The 19,529-nt window shown below is 35.3% G+C and overlaps 1 protein-coding gene across 7 annotated transcripts in view; it reads left to right on the forward strand.

Moving 5' to 3' along the window:
* RELCH (RAB11 binding and LisH domain, coiled-coil and HEAT repeat containing) overlaps positions 1-19,529 on the forward strand; it is a 120,606-nt gene that overhangs the window by 85,918 nt on the left and 15,159 nt on the right. For 3 of the 7 annotated variants that reach the window (XM_010388810.2, XM_010388811.2, XM_030925829.1), the window contains 7 exons: positions 861-967; positions 2,269-2,368; positions 7,613-7,695; positions 7,899-7,962; positions 9,559-9,697; positions 14,569-14,685; positions 19,125-19,213. In XM_010388810.2, coding sequence (XP_010387112.1) covers positions 861-967; positions 2,269-2,368; positions 7,613-7,695; positions 7,899-7,962; positions 9,559-9,697; positions 14,569-14,685; positions 19,125-19,213 — 699 coding nt within the window. Of the gene's footprint in view, positions 1-860; positions 968-2,268; positions 2,369-7,027; positions 7,111-7,612; positions 7,696-7,898; positions 7,963-9,558; positions 9,698-14,568; positions 14,686-19,124; positions 19,214-19,529 lie in introns of those variants that run through there. The other 4 variants (XM_010388809.2, XM_010388812.2, XR_750672.2 and 1 more) reach the window with 3 other exon arrangements.

Raw genomic sequence — 19,529 nt, forward strand, 5'->3', positions numbered from 1 at the left:
TCAACTTGACTTTATTATGTATTTATTTTCTGACAGACTATCAGATTCCCTTCCCATATACATTCAGGTTAATTTAACATACAAAGTTATTTTTTTTTTTTACTCTCTTAATTTAGCAGGTTTTCTTTTTCTAACATATTTTCTGATTATGAAAGTAATAATAGTTCATTGAAGAAAGTTTGAAAAATACAGAGTATTTTTTAATCAAAGTGTGCATCTGTTTCTTAAAAGAACACAGTAGTCTATATTTTACCAAGCATGCAGTTTTCATCACTAGGATATTGCAAAGATAATTTCTTAGAAATCAATTTTCTACCATTTTTTCTACAAGGGGGTAACTGTTCTAGTAGTTTGTATTATGTAGAGCCAAAATTCATGGGAACTAAAATTGGTAAGGTAAATTTTAATAAAAGATTATACCTTTTAATGTTCTAAATCAGGTCAGGACCAAGCATCCAAACTTTTTACAGTGATGGAAATAATCTATAGCTGAGTTGTCCGATCAGATAGGCACTTGCCACGTGTGTCATTAAGCCTTTGCACTGTACCCAGTTCGACCAAGGAACTGAATCTTTCACTTTACATAATTTCTCATTTAAATTTAAATGTAAGTAGCCACATGTGGCTAGTGGCTACTACTATATTAGACCACAGGTCTAAATTAAAGTATCAGGATAGTCTTTGTCTTCATACCATTCTGATGATAGATATGCTTAATAAATATCTTTTAATTAAAATAGCTTCCAAATTTGGATATTTTCCCCTTATTTGGTAACATTTTCTTATTATAGATAGGTAAATATGGTATTTAGTTCTACTTGATTGTTTGGAAATTCATTATCAGTATTTTTCCTCTGTAGGAAGAAGACCGAAAACTGTTAGTTGGATTCTTAGAAGATGTAATGACGCTGCTTTCATTATCTCATGCTCCTCTGGATAGCCTGAAGGCTTCTTTTGTGGAATTGGGGTAAGAAATAACAGCTTATAGTTTGCTAAAAGGCACATAAAGTTTTTAGATTGGATGTATAGAGTACATATTTTAAGTCTCAAAGGGTTGACATGCACACCAATTCTCTTGGTTTTGAAACTTAAGGGGTTTTTTTTTTGTGTATTTTAGTTTGTTTTTTGGTTTTGCTTATTTGTTCATTCTTAGTATTTTGTAATCAGTACATCGTAATTTAAAAAGTAGGGAGAAGGGTGCAGACATATGTTTTCTTTGAAGCAGTTGGAAAAATAAACTCAAGTACAGATTTGAAGAAAATTTAGTTTCCCAGAACTGAAAAAGGAGCCCCAAGTGAAAGCCAGCTTCTTTGGCTCCTATTTTCACTCTGTTTGATTTGCTTAGTCCTGCTCATCATCACATCATCTGGCTGCTAAAATAATTTTATCTCAGTCTTTACTGAAAACAGACTCATGCATTTGTTAATACTACCACCTTTCATTTGCATAGGCTTCACAGCCAACATACCCTTCCATATAGATGGTTTGAGTTGATTTTATTTGATTCTACAACATCCATGTGACATACATAGGACATGTACTGCTTCCCCAATTTTTATAGATGCAGAAACCAAGACCCACAGAAGTTGCAACTTACCCACCTGACTCTTAGTCCAGTGGTCTTTCCTTTTTCCTCATGGAGAAATTTGTTTCTTCATAATTTTAACTTGTGTGCTATTAAAAAGAGTGGAATTATCTGTCACAATTGCAAATTCTTAGAGAAGTTAAAAGTGTGATTTCTGAATATGCTAAAAGATTGTGGTTGTATAAGGAAGATGACATCCTTTTTTAGAGAATCTTGTTTGTTTGTCTGTTTGTATGTATGTTTTTTGAGACGGAGTCTTGCTTTGTCACCAGGCTGGAGTGCAGTGGTACGATCTCGGCTCACTGCAACCTCTGCCTCCTGCGTTCAAGCGATTCTCCTGCCTCAGCCTCCTGAGTAGCTGGGACTACAGGTGCGCACCACCATGCCCAGCTAATTTTTGTATTTTTAGTAGAAACGGGGTTTCACCATGTTGGCCAGGATGGTCTCGATCACTTGACCTCGTGATCTGCCCACCTCGTCCTCTCAAAGTGCTGGGATGATAGGCGTGAGCCACCACGCCTGGCCGAGAATCTTAGTTGCAACCTATGTAACCAAACAAAGTAATTCCATATGTTCTGCAAATATTGTTATCATTAATATTCCTTATAAATATTGTGTTTTTCAGTATACCAGTAAGGGACTGTGGCTCTCAATTTTAACACTGTTTTTTTTTTTTCTTCCAGTGCAAATCCAGCCTACCATGAATTACTATTAACTGTTTTGTGGTATGGTGTTGTCCATACTTCAGCACTCGTCAGGTGTACTGCTGCTAGAATGTTTGAGGTATGTCAACAGATGCCTCTGTTGGTTTCAATTGTAATGATTTTTTTTTTTTTTTTTTTTGAGAAGAAGAAGGGAATTAAAAAAAAAAAAAAAAAAGCTTCGCATATCATGTTATGTTAATATATATTTTATGGCTTTGAACAGTGTCTAGTTGTGTACTGTGTGATGGGGCAGAAATTTAGCTTTAACATATTTAAAAATGGTTTTTCACCTTACTGGTTCCTTGAATGTTAATTCAGTTATCACTTTTATTTCTCCAACTATCTTTTAAATCTTATTTTAATTTCTAACTTACATAACTCTTTCTGACTATACTTTTCTATTTACTGAGGTAAATGACTACTAAAATAAACTGAAAAAGCATAGGATATCTTTCAAATTGTAAAATAGAGTTGAATTTATCAATAGCATTAGAAAATGAATTATTGCAATTACGGAAATGTTTATTTTATTGATTACTCCTACTTCACTATTCCCTAACATTTCATATGTAGAATAGCATCCCAATACATTAACTGCCCATAGAGTTGTAAAAGAGAGGAGAGCAGATAATTTACCTAAATTGTATTAAATTACTACCTACCCAAGTGAAGTATGAAATTGAAAGAACTATCTTTTGTACCCATCATATAGCAAATTATGTCATAGCCCTAGCATGTGTGTAGGCAGGGAGCAGTGAGGTTGAGGTTTAGAACTTTATTTGAGCACTAAAATTGGTCTACTGTTTCTTGTTGATCTTCAGTCTTGCAATAAACCTAGGCTGCCTGGGTTCAGTTTCCATCTCTACTACCTAACGACTTTGTAGATTACTTGGACAAGGTTGCACCTCTCTGTACCTTAGTTTCCTCATCTACAAAAGAAAGTTGATAACAAAAAGTATCTGTCTCAAAGTGTCAGTCTGAAAGGATTTTTGTTAATATTAAACTAATTAATGCTTTTAAAGCCCTTAAAACAGTCTCTGGAACATAATAAGTGCTTATATGGTTTATATAAGCCCATAATAAATGCTTGTATGTTTACTGTCATTATCATTATTTTTTTCATCCATGCTATTACTTCACAAAATATATGATGGTAATAGGGAACATTACTTATCCAAACTAAAATTGCCCCAATATTCATGTGATTCTTAAAATACCTAAGCATTTATTTCTATAAAAAGAATTGGATAATTCAAATCTTGCTGAATATCAGAATTTCTCCACAATTTAAGATAAATTGCAATTGGAGATGGGGTAGTGATATATTTAAAATATATGCTTTCTAAAATTTTGAAATATGTAAGTTAGATTTGGGAATTCAAGAAAACTCCGTTGTTGTCAGGAAGCTGAAAATTCTCCATCCATGTTATTCCCTCAGTTATCATACAGAAGCAATTTTTAAAAAGCCATAATCAGAGGATTTTTGTGAAGATGAATGCCAAAGTCACTATTTGGTTTTATGACTAGTACAAGTTCCTTCTGGATGTAAATTGTTTTGATTATTCAATATGCTGAAAAGGGGGCATTACCATGAAAGAAAAGTCATTCATCAAAATCTCCTCTCCCCAAAAAGAAAAAAGTATCTTTTTAAATGAACAGCTATTTCTTTCATACACTCTCTTCCTATGATTTTATTCTAAGCTCATAAAAGCTATTTCTTTTTCTTAAATCTTTCATCTCTGAAATGTGAGTGTGCACTGGTGAATCATACCATATAAATGAAAATAAGTAAATAAAATGAATCCTCCCTGTTCATTTGCTTTGAGGTTTTTTGCTTGTTTTGTTTGGTTTTCTGCCTTCTTGTATGTGGCTTATGTCTGGTTTTGGTTTCTCCGTTAGCTTTCAGTGCTGGTCTGGAAACTATATCTATCTATGCTTAAGCAGTTTTCAGTGTCCTCTCAGGTCGTTGATGAACTTCTGGATCTTGTTTGAGAGACTGTTTCAATGTTTTTCAAATTCATTAATAATACATTTCAATGAGCATGTCAGAAAAAGTTATCAGTAAGAGAAATTAAAGTTCCTTTTTTGTCAGTGATTCTTATTTGAACAAAATTGTATTAAAAGAATAAAGGGTCATAAGATTTATTTTGATACCAATGCTTTATAATTTAGAATTATGCCTGCTTACCCTAAAAAAGTTAATTCAAAATAAAAACATTTAAAAAATTCTTTTTTTAAAAGGTGAGACCAGAAACTGTTGAGAAGAAATGAGAAATGATTATACCAAGAACCTAATAGGATATGGTCACTGAAATTCACTAATAAATTTAGGTTAGTTTTTAGACAGCAGGACAAAAAGAGGGAACCCAATCAATCATATTATTCCCATTGTCAAATAAGAGAATATAAATTACTTTTTGAAGTAGCAAATTAATAAAATTATTTTATAAGAGGAATTTATCGTGTGTTATAATAAATTTCCCAAAAGATGCAGAAAAGAACTTCGTATATATTTTAATCATAAGGATTGAGCATGTAACATTAGAACACAACTCAAAGAAGTCATGGATTTTAAGTCAGATGGGACAGAGTTCCTTTGCAGACCCTATGACTTACACTCTAAAACCCTGGACAAGTTACTTACCTAAGCCTCAGTTTCTTCATCTGTTAAAATATTGATGATATTTGTACTTACTTCATCAAGTGAAAAGATCAAATGATATATTGTGTTAAAGTATATAATAATTGATAGCTCTTAAATGTACTTTGTGATTTTCTAGCTTAACAAAGAAATTGAACTTAAAAACCCTACACCAATGACAAATTAATTTGTCCCCTACATTATCCTCTTTTTTAATGCTTTTGACAGACTCAAAATAACAGAAATTTCAAGATACTGATTCAAATCTAAGCAATCTTACTTACAAAATGATACAGAGAAGAAGGTTGTATTTAACAATATTTGAACTTCCTTGTCCTATTTCTTTCTCTCCAATATCTGTAATGTTTAAGATATTAAAAGTTCTTTGTCATTTTATTCCTGGTTAATTATCTGTGTTTTTTTATAAAAATTATTTCAGAATATTGAAGTAGATTCTAAAATGAATCAATTGGTAAATGGTGAAAAATCATTGCAAAATTAAGACTCTTCACATAAAGTGAGTTACATTCTCTGATGTGTTATATAGGAAGAATACCTTCACATATGCACACAATGGTAGATTTTTGTTACTAAAAATTCTGTGACATCTTTGATCTTCTGTGAGGACTAAGTACTAGTTACTAGGTAAACAGATTGGTAAGCATTTAGGATTAATATGTGCTTACATTCTGAAATTGAGAAGGGGATTGCGCTTCTCGGTTGAACTCATAAACTTCAGTAATATTTATCAAACAAAATGTATATGGCTCAGTATCGTTCTCTTGTATTACAATTTAGCATTGGTTGCTAAATGAATTGTTTTGTGATTAGATTATAGAGATCTAGTTCTACTCATCTTTTTTATTTTAAATTTTATTTGAATGTATAAGAAATCTAAAACAAAGACATATTTAGATATTAACTATCAAAAAGTTGTTTAAATTAGATCATTTCTTCCAAACATATTACAGATCATATATTCTTGCAGTAATCGAAATAATTAAACTCTTTCTTGAATGCCTGTTTGTCAGGCACGGTATTTAGGTATGTTATTTGCAAATTCATAGCACAACAGCCCTTTGAGGTAGATAATAATATCACCATTTTCAGATGAGAAAACTTGTGTTTCAAGAGATGATGGAAAATACTATATATCTAAGATCACATGGCTCATAAGTGGAGAACTGGCGTCTGAACCCAGATCTGATTCCCAAGTGTAACACTTTCCAATAGACAGCATTATATATCTGTAGCTCAAAAGAAAAAGCTATATTATTTAAAAGGTTAGGAATTTTCCTATGTGGTTTTAAAATACACTTGCTGTAGCACAATAATAAGTGGTTTAGTGGTGGCTGCTACTCATGTGAGTTTGGTTTAAAAACAGCCCAGTTTGGCCGGGCGCGGTGGCTCAAGCCTGTAATCCCAGCACTTTGGGAGGCCGAGACGGGCGGATCACGAGGTCAGGAGATCGAGACCATCCTGGCTAACACGGTGAAACCCCATCTCTACTAAAAATACAAAAACTAGCCGGGCGAGGTGGCGGGCGCCTGTAGTCCCAGCTACTAGGGAGGCTGAGGCAGGAGAATGGCGTAAACCCAGGAGGCGGAGCTTGCAGTGAGCTGAGATCCGGCCACTGCACTCCAGTCCGGGCGACACAGCGAGACTCCGCCTCAAAAAAAAAAAAAAACCAGCCCAGTTTGTACCCTGTTGGTCATAATAAAAGCATACCACCCTTACTTCTAGAATTGTAACCGTAGAACACAGTATGTGTCAAAGAAGCGAAAAAGGTATTCTTTTAAGTTGCATTTTGATGGACATTGAAATTGCTTAGACTCTTTGACCAAAAGTAGAAACTGCTATTGAACTGGTGACAAAATCTGTTTTCGTGGACGCTAGGCTACTTAAGCTTTATTTTCCTCCTAAGCATTCTCTGCCTTTGTAAAGCACTCTAGAAGCAGTATTTGCTTAGCTTCTAATTTTGGTTTTGCTTTTGTGTTTTCTCTCTTTCTCTTGGTTGTTCCTTCCTTCTTCCCGTGGCGCACTGTGTTTGCTCTTTCCGTGCATCACCTGTGAATACCCCCTGTGCTGACCAATCAGCTGTTGGTGAAGGGGGTGAATGAAACTCTGGTAGCTCAGAGGGTTGTTCCTGCTCTCATTACTCTCTCCAGTGACCCTGAAATGTAAGTGTCATCCCTGCCTTTTATATTCAGCATCCCTTTCAAAATGTGCCTGCCAAGAAATAACCATCAGCTCTTAAATTTATCGAAGAATCTCTTTAAATTAATAATATTGGATTATACTTATTTGATTTTAAACTTTATCATATTATTATTTATATATCATGGTTCTTTTTAAATCAACCCTCACTGTAAATGTAATTTGGAGGCCATGTATTGAAAAAATATATTAGTATATTAGTGCTCAATAAATACTTCCATAACCTAAAATATGCTGATGGACTGTTTCTTTCAAGCCAAGAAGGGATGCTCTCCTAATCTCACTAACAGGTTGTTACCAGTAAGTGTAGTAGCATGAACCAAAGGCCTAACATTTTAATGTCTCGTGTGGATGACTAAACCAAGAAAGGCCAATGAGTCTGCCTGCCCATCCTCAGTCACAGCTAACCCAGTTCTTATTCCAGTTTACCAAACCATTTTTTATTGCATGTTGACTGGTTTACAGCTGACTCTTCGAGGCATGAGTGAAGCGTTAGTTGACAAGCGGGTTGCTCCGGCCCTTGTTACCTTGTCCAGTGATCCTGAATTGTGAGTTTCACAGACTGCGACCTTAAGTTATCCTGTCTGTCTTTTTGAGCATTCTTCTTGGTCTGCTTTTTTTAAATTTATTTAATTTGTCATTGCTAGAGACTAATACAGTATATTTACCTTGTACTTACTTTAATATACATTTTAATAATACTCATTGTTCATCTCAAAGCTTCAGTTTCTTTCTTTTTTAATTCTAACAGCTCTGTCAGGATTGCCACAATTCCAGCCTTTGGCACTATTATGGAAACAGTAATTCAAAGAGAGGTAGGAAATAATTGAAATTTATTTATGTCTGTGTAATATTAGGTGGTCATGATACATGTATCTGGTGGTAGACAGCAGGGAGCATCTTACCTTTTATTTTGTGCCCTAGTTAGTTATAGGCCAAAGGAGGATCTCACTATGTGAAAACATGGTAGCCTAACCAAGGTATATTTCCATATCCTAAGGAAATCTCTAGTCTTTCCTCTCAATCAGAACATTAAGTATAGGCCAAGCTTTCAGGGATGTCCAAGGGAGAGAATATAGTCATGGGTTCTTAGTTTCTCTTTCTGACTGGGCCAGTAAAGCCCCTTCCTCATCCCTCTTTTCTACTTATCACTAGAGACAGAAACTAAAAACCATGGCTTCAGGCTGCTAAAAGCCTTAAACAAAACAAAACATATCAACAACAAAGTAAGGTGTGTTGGACAAGCTTGCTAGATGTTCTGTTGTAAGCCGAGCTGGATATTGCAGTTTTGAATAATCCTTCACATCAGGTCTAGTTCCAAAGCCTTCTATTATCCAGTAGGCTTCTGGCCAATCTACATAAATTCTTGATTGCCAGTGTTGCAGAGATTGCAGGACTGTTTTCCCAGATAACATCAGGAACACAAATGTATCTCAGTTATCAATGAAGGCAAGAGGGCACTTGTATTCTGATAACTGTGTCATTGATATGAAGCTGTAAAAGTCATTTAGTAGACTGGTATCCTCTTGTTGCAGAGTAGATCATTGTCTGGGCAGACCCTCTGTCAAGCCTGTTTCAGGAGACCACCAAGGTCTTCCTTCTTAAAGGTGTATTTTGATTCTGAAACTGATTTCAAGTTTTTTAGATTCTATTTGCAACACTAACTGTGAGACACTTCTCAAAACTGGTATCAGATTTTTATTCTTTGTTATTATATTGGATATGTCCTTATACAAATGAAAAAAAAACCTTGTAGATTAGAACATAAATTATTTGTGGACATATTACCCAAAAGAGAAACGTTTTAATAAAACTCCTTCATCATATAGATTTTTTATAACAAAAACTGAAGTTTTGTTAGTTACAGAAAGAATGTTTTCCATTTTTTCACTTATATATTTCACTGGTGAAGCCACAGAGGAAAAACACATAATTCTGCAAAGCTTGCAGTCTTAGCAGAATTTCAACATGTTCTCAAATCCTAAAATAAAAATGTCTTTTAGGGAAATGTGAGTAAGATATAAGTCATTAATGACTCATTGCTTTCAGAAGGTGAATAATTGGGTAACTTACAGTGTGATTTGTTTTAAGAATTATAATTTAGATACAAAATAATCATAAATTTGCCTACTTTTCCCTAAATACAGTGGGATTTTTTTTCTTTTGTTATGATTTGTTAGGAATATTTGTATTTTTTAATTAAGAATTTATAAGCATAAGCAAAGGAGGAAACCTTCTCTGAGCCAAAAGATTAAATAACTACTTATTTAATTCCAAATTTCTACTGTCTTTGGAATATAGGTTGCTTTAATCCACTGCTGTAAGTCATGTTTAATGTGTGTCTTTCACTTTAACAACACTACTCAGTTTTCAATACTCTATAAAATGACTGTACAATATCCAATTTTAAGTTGCTGGAAAGAGTGAAAATGCAGTTGGCTTCTTTCCTGGAAGATCCTCAGTATCAAGACCAACATTCTTTGCATACAGAGATCATAAAAACATTTGGTAGAGTTGGCCCTAACGCAGAACCCAGGTTCCGAGATGAGTGTAAGTTTGCATTTTTCTACCTTTTTCCTGAATTGTAATGTAAGATCAAAGCTAGACACTCCTCTGAGGCCTTGTCATGTATTAAAATCATGGTGCATTTGTCATGTGTTAAAGCCTTGTGTACTTCTGTGTACTGAAAGCTGAACATGAAACAAGTTAGTTATTGTGAATTAATCAGTATTGATATTAGTGGATGGTTTTGTTTTGTTTTGTTTTGAGACAGAGTCTTGCTCTGTCACCCAGGCTGGAGCGCAATGGCATGATCTCAGCTCACTGCATCCTCTGCCTCCTGGGTACAAGTGATTCTTCTGCCTCAGCCTCCCGAGTAGTTGGGATTACAGGTGCCCACCACCACACCCAGCTAATTTTTGTATTTTTAGTAGAGACGGGGTTTTGCCATGTTGATCAGGCTGGTCTCAAACTCCCGACCTCAGGTGATCTGCCTGCCTTGGCCTCCCAAAGCGTTGGGATTACAGGCGTGGGCCACCACGCCCAGCCTAGTGGATGGTCTTATACTGTATACTGATTGCTGTAAGACATATGAAGAGTAACTCAAACTTAATTTCAAGTTATTTTAGAAATATTTCTTAATAACTGCTAATTGCTAAATACTGTGCTGCCTTAGAGTTTTTTATTTTTAAGGAAATTTTTGTGTGTTTCTGGACATGTTCTTATGAAAAATAGACATTTCTCCCGCTTAGCATGCCATTCAGCATAATACATAACTTTGTTTTAATTCATAGCTTATTCATCTGCTACATGATCTTCCACAGTTGTCTGCCTTTTTTCTCTAGATTTTACAGAGTCTCTTTTATTGTTGGCCTCAATATTTATGGCCACAATTTCTTTGGATAGCATCAAAGCATCAAGAAATTATGACTGCAGAAGTGTATCAGTTATCATAGCGCTTTTATTTTTAGCAATTTGACATGCTCTAGAGAGGGCCACAAGTTGGGTCACTTAAATCAGTTTGGTTTCTAGTACATTATTTTATCCTCCGGCAGACTGTTATATATCCAGGCTAGCATATGACTCTGTAAGATAAGAGTCATCAACAAAAATTACTAAGTCAGGATTTGGACTACAGTGTCCAAAAACTCAGTTGAGGCCATGCACACTGATCAAGCTATAGAAACACAGTCATGACATTTTTTTCACTAGGTAAGTGTCTTCATAACTAGCCAACTAACAGAAGAAAGTTGATATTTTAGTTAGCACTAGGGATAGTTCCACATGTTGCAGTGTCAAATTTACAGGTGATTCTAGGTAGGAACTCTGAAGGTGCTTTGACTTTTTGAGGCTATAGTTGCTCTGAGGCAAGGAGAATAGGAATAACTCTTGGCTCCTGATTAAGGGATAGGCTCAGCACACAATGGGTCTTTGGTGTGTGCCGTGTTGTCAAGTTAAATGGGTATTTGGTATGTTGTCATGTTAAACAGGTCTTCGGTATGTGCAGTGTTGTTGCATTAAATGGGTCCTTGCTGTGTGCCGTGTCGTATCGCTAAAACTTTTCTAGAGCGTGATCTGACCTTTCTATGTACATTCAAAAGAAAGACTCATGATAATCTGGGAAGAATCCATCTGGATTCTTATAGGATCTGCTCCAATTATTTTGTTGATTCTTTGGAATCTTTTTTCAGTAATTCTGGGACTAGAGTTATTTCTCAAATTAAACATAGTGTCAATATCTTAATGTCTCTTTCTAGAATTTTCAAGAACATCTAAAAATAACCCTTCCATTTTATTTGACAGTTTTAATTGTAGAGTAGATACCCACCTGTCAAATTTGTAGGAGTTGTACAAGAGGAAAAAATGAATTTTCTTCTCGTACTGACCCCAAAATAACAATTAAAGGTTGTTTTAGGAACAGATTGAGGTGAGAAATTCCCACTGCTTGAATAGTTCTAGTAAACCATTATCCTTGAAGCCTCCTGCAACTTACTGTGTACCCACAAGTATGTCTTATACAGTCTTCTTTCACATTTTGGTACAACCAGATTTTTTTTTTAAGATAAAAAGTAGCCCTTTTTCCCCCTTTTGTACTTACTTCCCAGTCAAGTGGCTACTCTTTTGCTTTAGAACTTACTCTGAGGAATTTAGTACTCTATATTAATAAGATAAATATTGAAGTAGAACCTGTATAAAGAATGCTGTAGTGTTATTCGTATGTATTTCTAGATGATTGGCTTTGGTAGTTTGGAGGATGGACAGAGAATTTCTGGGTGGTAATGTCTCCCTTGGAGTGGCATTTTGGGTATTTAGGTATTTGCCCCTCTATTTCTTGGTTAATAGCAGACATTAGTTCTTTCAGTGGCCATTGTTCTTTCCCAATTATTAGTTATCACAGGACCTTTGGTCTTGTTTTCATTTTTAAGAACCAGTTGTTTTATCTGCAACACCATAGAGTTGTTTTTTGTTTTCAGCTATTTTACTTAGTAAGGCTCTCTGAAAATGTTCAGTCATACATTGGAGATTTTCTAAAGTGGCAATTTTCCATTTCTGATTTTTTCCCCTAAGTTTATTGTTTGAGGTCTGGGCCCATTTATTCAAACAAACAAACAAAAACAGGACAAGCTTCCCTTTATGACTATTGGATCTACCCCAGAATATTTTTTGAACGTTTTCTGAAATACAGTTTTTGTTTGTTTGTTTGTTGTTTTTGAGGCAGAGTCTCGCTCTGTCACCCAGGCTGGGGTGCAGTGGCGCCATCTCGGCTCACTGCAACCTGCACCTCCCTGGTTCAAGTGATTCTCCTGCGTCAGCCTCCCAAGTAGCTGGGATTACAAGCAGGCACCACCACATCCAGCTAATTTTTTGTGAAATACAGTTTTATAAAATCTCCCATTATCCTTTTTTCATTTATAATTTTATATCTTTGTTCAATCTGCCCTAAAGAAAAAGGCTTCTGCAGTGACCTTATGTTATGTATTTCCTCTTTTTCTTTCCCACTGAAGGTCAGTTTTAGAATTAGCCCGTCTAAGTCAGGCATGGTACCACGTGTCTATAGTCCCAGCTACTCAGGAAGCTGAGATGGGAGGATCACTTGAGGCCAGGAGTTCACCACCAGCCTGAGCAACATAGCAAGACCAAGTCCCTACAAAAGATTTTTAAAAATTAGCTAGGCATGGTGGCACACATCTGTAGTCCATCTACTCAGGAGGCCAAGGCAGAAAGATCATTTGAGTCCAAGTGTTCGAGGCTGTGGTGCACTATGATTGCACCTGTGTATAGTCCTTGCACTCCAGCCCAGGCAACAAAGCAAGACCCCATCTCTTAATAAAAAAGAAAGAATGATATCCATCTAGGTTACTATTAAATCATCTCCTGGTCCTTCATCTCCTACTGCTTTTAACTATCTGTCTATTATAGCTGAGGGGTTAACAATTAAGTGAATTAATTAATACATATGTGGTAGCCCAGGACAATATATGTGTAGTGAAATCTGAATTCTATAGTAAAGTTCTGTCTGTCTTCCTAAGAATTAGGAAGATCCTTAATTAGAGCCTTTAACTTCCTTCAGACTAGAGTTTAAATGAACTTCTATAGATTTGTCTTCTAGTCAAGCAATTTTAAGGGGATATTATGCAGTGTGGTTGTTGTATTTCTGAGAAAAACACTGTAAAAAGGTCAGAGACTCGGGAGAAGATAGAATAAAGGAACCATGTGTGATTGGATCAAGTGCAAGATGATAAGTTTCTGAAGGTTTGGGCAGAAATGAACTAGTGAGTTTTCTTGGGAGACTTAGAGTCACTATTTTGTTGAGGTCTCAGCATGCCAATTAATGAAGCTTTCAACTGAATGTCTGGAGTTTTTGTCTCCTAATTTGTTCTAGAGCTCCTCATAAACATACTGTTATTAATTTTGACGAGTCAAAAGGTTCCCTAAAAATGATCATTGTTATTCTAAGTTTTTGTGGGGTTTTACTAAACTAAGCATGAAAGTTGTGATTATTGCCTCAGCTTATTTAGGAAGCAGGAGTTTTTCCAGGAGAAGATTATGACTTTTGTATACGCAAACTCAGTGCAAACAAGAAAGGGGTCACTACAGTTGGTCAGCAGTTGATGCTTATGAGTGGTGTTTTGTGATCCTCAACCAAGCAGAGACTAGAAAGGGGTTGTGTGATTGGTCTTTTGATTAACAATTTAACAATCACTGACCCTGAAGCCATTTCTTCAAAGAGCCCCGGTTTTAGTGGGAAATGGTATCCAGAAAACACAATCTTAGGCTCTAGAGGTGCTCATTGCTACTGATTTGGTTCTTGTTTCCTGGACCATTGCTTTTATTTAGCAGTAGGTTGAAATTTTATGTTACTCATTGAGAGTATTAAACTCATTGAATAACTTGAAAACTCAGCCACCAATATCAAGTGCTATTTGACACTGGTCTTTGCTAAGAATTTGAGAGACTAAAGCTAATAATATTATTCTGAAGTGGTGAAATAATAGGTTGTTGAAAAAGAATATACTCTATATATTTATTTAATAGCAATAGTAATATTTTTATAAAGAAATGTATCTGCAAGTATAAATAATAAAAGAGGTGGGTTGTTTATAATTATTTGGACTTCATTTTTCAAACTGGGAAACTGAATTACAGTGAGGCCAAATAATCTATATACATCTTCATAATTAGGTAATAGTGACAGTGCTACAATTTGTTTCTCCCAAATGCCAGATCACTTTTTGTTTTTAAAAACTACTTTCTTCCCTAGTTAAAAAAAAGCAAGTATAAGATGTGGGTAATCTTTTAAAGTCATTCAGAATTAAAATGAAATTTCATAAATTAAAGTGATAAATTATTGTTAAAGTGTGTCAGGGTTTTGTATGCACGTTTTGGATAAAAATGTAACCCTTTCTTTTTTCTGTTTTCAGTTGTTATACCACATTTGCATAAGTTAGCCTTGGTGAACAACTTACAGATTGTGGATTCTAAAAGACTGGACATTGCTACGCATCTTTTTGAAGCCTACAGTGCACTTTCCTGTTGTTGTATCCTTGCTTTATTACAGTGTATCTACATTTATATAACCAATCTTAGAGTGGAACTTGGTTGTTAAAGATTGAAAAGTAGAACTTCTTTTCTTCAACTTACATAAGAATTGTAGAAAATTGAAGATTTGATTTGTCTCACTCCACTCCATCTTCTAGCCATCTCATAATTTTAAAAGATAATTTTAAGTCCTCTGTGCTTTTATGTTCTATAGTTTTGAGAATTTTGATGAAGTTCTTAACCTGAAGTTTTTATTTATATTAGCTACATAACCGAGCAAGAAATGAAGAGCAGAAAGAATTGCAGCTGAGACTTCTGTTAATCAAAAGGAAGCCTTGTATATATGACTTGGCATTTAGGTTTTTCAGTGAATGTTTAACTCTCAGTATCCAGTGGAATATTATGAATATCTCTTAGAGAGATATCACACATTGGAAAAGTACAGGGCCAACAAAGCTAATGATCTCCAGTGATTACAGAACTGGGAGAAAACTTAGAGATCATGTAGATCCATGTCAGCGACTGTAAATGATTAAACTAAGGCTTAAAGACATGAGTGGCTTCTGTTTTTTATAGTTAAAAGCAAAACTGTGACTGGAACAAAGAACTTTAGCCATTCTGTTAAATATTCTCTTTACTATCCTATGCCTATAAAATAAAACTAAGAAGGAAGTAAAGATAACGATGGGCAAAGTGAACTCCCAACTTTTAGGCTCTTTTATTTAAAAGGCAGAAGGATTGAAGAAAGGGGAAATGAGAGATTGAAAAAAGAGTGAAAGGCTAAATGCTAAAGTACATGCTCAACAAAAACCAGAGAACAAAGGAAGAGCTTCAAGATTTTCATATATGGTTCACATTGTTATATACCAGTTTGATATAATAAGCAACATGAACAGGTAATTTTAAATGAGATAAATATGCCATAAAATATTACTAACAGTCATTGACACTGGATTCTTGACTAGAAGGTACCAAGAAGAGGTTATTTTTGTTCAGAATAAATCAAATAGAGAAAGTAGAAAAGTAGAGCTATTTGTTAAGTAGCTATATGTCTTTGGAAATACTAAAACTGAAGGTTGGATGCATGGTTGAGAGCAGTTTATGTTGGAAATCTGTTACAAATGACCTAATCATGAGGAGGATATGAGCCATGTTTTTTTATAATACAGATGGCACCATGTTTTAATAATAATTTTGTAACCTCAACTATTCACATCTTCTATAAGTTTAGTTCCACTAAAAGCAGAACTTATCATTCTTGATTTCTTGTTGGCATTTTCAACTTAGGGAAGATAGAGGAAGCAAAAAGAGGAACTGATATTCTGAATTAGCAAGTAAGAATTCTTTAGTATTGGAGAAGAGATAGGACCCTTGCAAGAAAGCAACAGTGGCGCATCGCAGAGTTTGTATCTCAAAGAAAGAAAACATTGGTATGTTTAATTGGACTTTGTGAAAGTAATATTTAAAACTTACACAAAACGTTATGTATAATCTTATGTAGCAGAGAGTTTCTAAAGGAATATGCCTCAAGGAAAATGGGAAAGTCAAAAGATCCAAATGTTTGGCTCTGTAAAACCAAAGTTTCCAAATAAGGAAGGCAGTGGTTTCCCAAAGAGCATAGAAATCTATACAGAAGGAATTATTGTGTGTTTAGATATGCATAGGATATCACTAGAGTAAATACAGTAAAAAGTCTACATACCAATACGGTAAGGGGAAGAACCATCTTAACAATAGTCCCTGTTCAAGTACTAAAAGTGTTGGTTCTACATGAGTCAGAACTTGTACTTGAGTCAACAGTGTTGTGGCCCCTAATAAAATCACATTGTTCTAATCTGTTCTGCTCCATTATATTCTAAGCTGATCAGAAGAGTGTTCCTTTTAGCCTACCATCATGTTTTAATACAGACATTAGAAAAACTATAGTGTGTAACATTTTGGCATGATAAGAAGTCAAGAAGTCATGTTTAAGGAAAGTTTGAAGGAATTTAGGAATGTTTAACCTGGAGAAGAGATGGCTTGGGGATGAAAAGGTATTTTAAAGGTGTTTAGGTAGAAGGATGATTAGGCAAACTGTGCAACTAAGGTACAGAGCTAACACTAACAAGCAGAGATAACAGAGGCTGATTTCGTTTCTAAGAAAAACTTCCTAATTGAGCTATCTAAAATGCAGTGATCTCCCTTAATAAACTAAGATTCTTCTTTCATTGTTAGCAGTCAGAGGCTAACCATCATTCGCCAGTGAGGTAAAGGTGACTCCTAATATCTGATGGAACTAATTACCTTCAAGTTTTGAATCCTTGAGAAAGATTGGTCCATAGGGAAAAGGTAGGCCCCAGTAGTGAGTAGAAAGAGGAAAAGAAAAATGACTTCCCTCTTCTCTCTAAGTAGGGCCATCTTCAGCTTCTCAATCCATGCCCATATTTCTCCAGATCAGACTCTTAAACTACTAATTCAAAGGTCATTCACAGTTATATTTTGGTGCCACTTTCACCATATCTTGAAAGCAAGACTACAAATAATTAGGTTGCAGCCCTCTATATGTCTATAGGGATTTGGTTTACCAGATGATGTTTATATATTTCATACCTATTAAATTTATAAATCACACATTTTAGGAGCCTTGTTTGTGAACAATTTTTATATATAACTGTATTTTCAAAGCAGTAGTTACACTGATATTTTTCTCAGTGAAATTCATTTTTTCAACTAAGTCATCTTTATAAGGGAACTCATTTAAATCATCTATTTTAATCATCTTTATGGCCAGGCACGGTGGCTCACGCCTGTAATCCCAGCACTTTGGGAGGCCAAGGTGGGCAGATCATCTGAGGTCAGGAGTTCAAGACCAGCCTGCCCATCATGGTGAAACCCGGTCTCTACTAAAACTACAAAAAATTAGCTGGGTGTGGTGCCGCACACCTATAATCCCAGCTACTCGGGAGGCTGAGGCAGGAGAATCGCTTGAATCCAGGAGGCGGAGGTTGCAGTGAGCCTAGATCGTGCCACTGCACTCCAGCCTGGGTGACAAGAGCAAAAAACTCTGTCTCAAAAAATAATAATAATAAATTATCTTTATAAGGAAACTCATTTACTGGCATTTTTGTGGTGTGATATTAAATAGGAGCTAGTTTTACAGGCTAACAACTAGAATAAAGGGAGAATGTATCAGAATTGACATGAATGAACAAGATGAATTGTTTTCTGGAGAAATGCATCTGCTTTCCTGATACCTTTTAATGTCAAGATAATCAACTAAAACTCAAAGATGACTTAAGAACTACAAGTAATCCTAAACTTAACAAATGCTCTTATTACCGCAAAAGCTCTGTTACCCAACTCAATCAGGACCCATAGTAGGGTCAGTTTAACAGGATGGCTAAAGGACCCATAGTAGGTCAGTTTAACAGGATGGCTAAAGCAAGAAATCAGGAAAATGTTATCTACTTTAACTTACTTTAACTTAAAATGTATATATGTTATTTTCTTTTACTAGTCTTTTGATGTAGTCATCTCTTTTTTGTGAATTATAGTTAAACATCTTCTTTCTCAGGTAAATCATATCTGTAATGCAATGGTCTATGATTTTCAGGTTAAAGTTCTTTAAAGAGGATCCAGAAATATTTCTGTTATGCACTATAGAGTTTTTCTAGATTTTTATATTTTTCTCAATCTTTTACAATTGTCTTATACCTAATAGTTAAACAGCAATGTTTTAAGCAATTTGCATTTATCAGTTTTTCCCAAAACTTTCAACTTAGTTGTCATGGAAAACTTACTTTTTGTTTTTTTTGTTTTGTTTTGTTTTGGTTTTTTTGAGACGGAGTCTCGCTCTGTCGCCCAGGCTGGAGTACAGTGGCGTGATCTCGGCTCACTGCAAGCTCCGCCTCCCTGGTTCACACCATTCTCCTGCCTCAGCCTCCCGAGTAGCTGGGACTACAAGCGCCCACCACCCTGCCCAGCTAATTTTTTGTATTTTCGGTAGAGACAGGGTTTCACCGTGTTAGCCAGGATGGTCTCGATCTCCTGACCTCGTGATCCACCCGCCTCAGCCTCCCAAAGTGCTGGGATTACAGGCGTGAGCCACCACGCCCGGCCGGAAAACTTACTTTTTATACTTTTTTCATATTCATTGAAACATCTGATTGGGTTACATGATTTAATTGTTATGCTCATTTTATACATTTCCATGACATTCTGTAATTTAAATGATGAATACCACTGACATAAATAGATTTGTGTGAATAAACATAATTGACTCCGAAATAACACTCTGCAAATGAGGATTCATGCTTGAGGGGAGCCTGTTTACCCTCAGTGATCACCATGCCATAGGCATCATCTAAGAAGGCTTCTCTTTTATATGGTAGTAACTCGGTTGTTCTGTTGGACATACCAGTTTGGTTTCATTTAATTCCCTTAACTACCTTGTCCCAAGTCATTTCAGAGGACTTAATGGTTAATCACTTTTTACCTGGTCTCAGATGTTTACGGACTGACATGGAACATCTCTCTCCAGAGCATGAGGTGAGCCACTGTGATTAGCAGTGCCATATTCATATTTTAATACCTCATATACAGACTTGTATTCTTCTCTATGTGAGGCTTATCATATGCTATACTTAATTTTTTTAAATCTAGCTCAATGTCATTTTATCAATTTGTTTACTAGATGTGATATCTTCAACAACTCCTTTCACATCTTTGAGCCTCTCTTTAATTGTCTAAAGTAGGGATGATACACTCTCCTTCACTTAATATAATGAGACTTTAATAAGATAATGTATGTGAAAATTTTTAACTATAAAATGTTAGTTATCTCTGACCATCAACTTTCTTAGAT

The sequence above is a fragment of the Rhinopithecus roxellana genome, chromosome 21 (genome assembly GCF_007565055.1).
Source record: "Rhinopithecus roxellana isolate Shanxi Qingling chromosome 21, ASM756505v1, whole genome shotgun sequence".
In the NCBI taxonomy this organism is placed as follows: Eukaryota; Metazoa; Chordata; class Mammalia; order Primates; family Cercopithecidae; genus Rhinopithecus; species Rhinopithecus roxellana.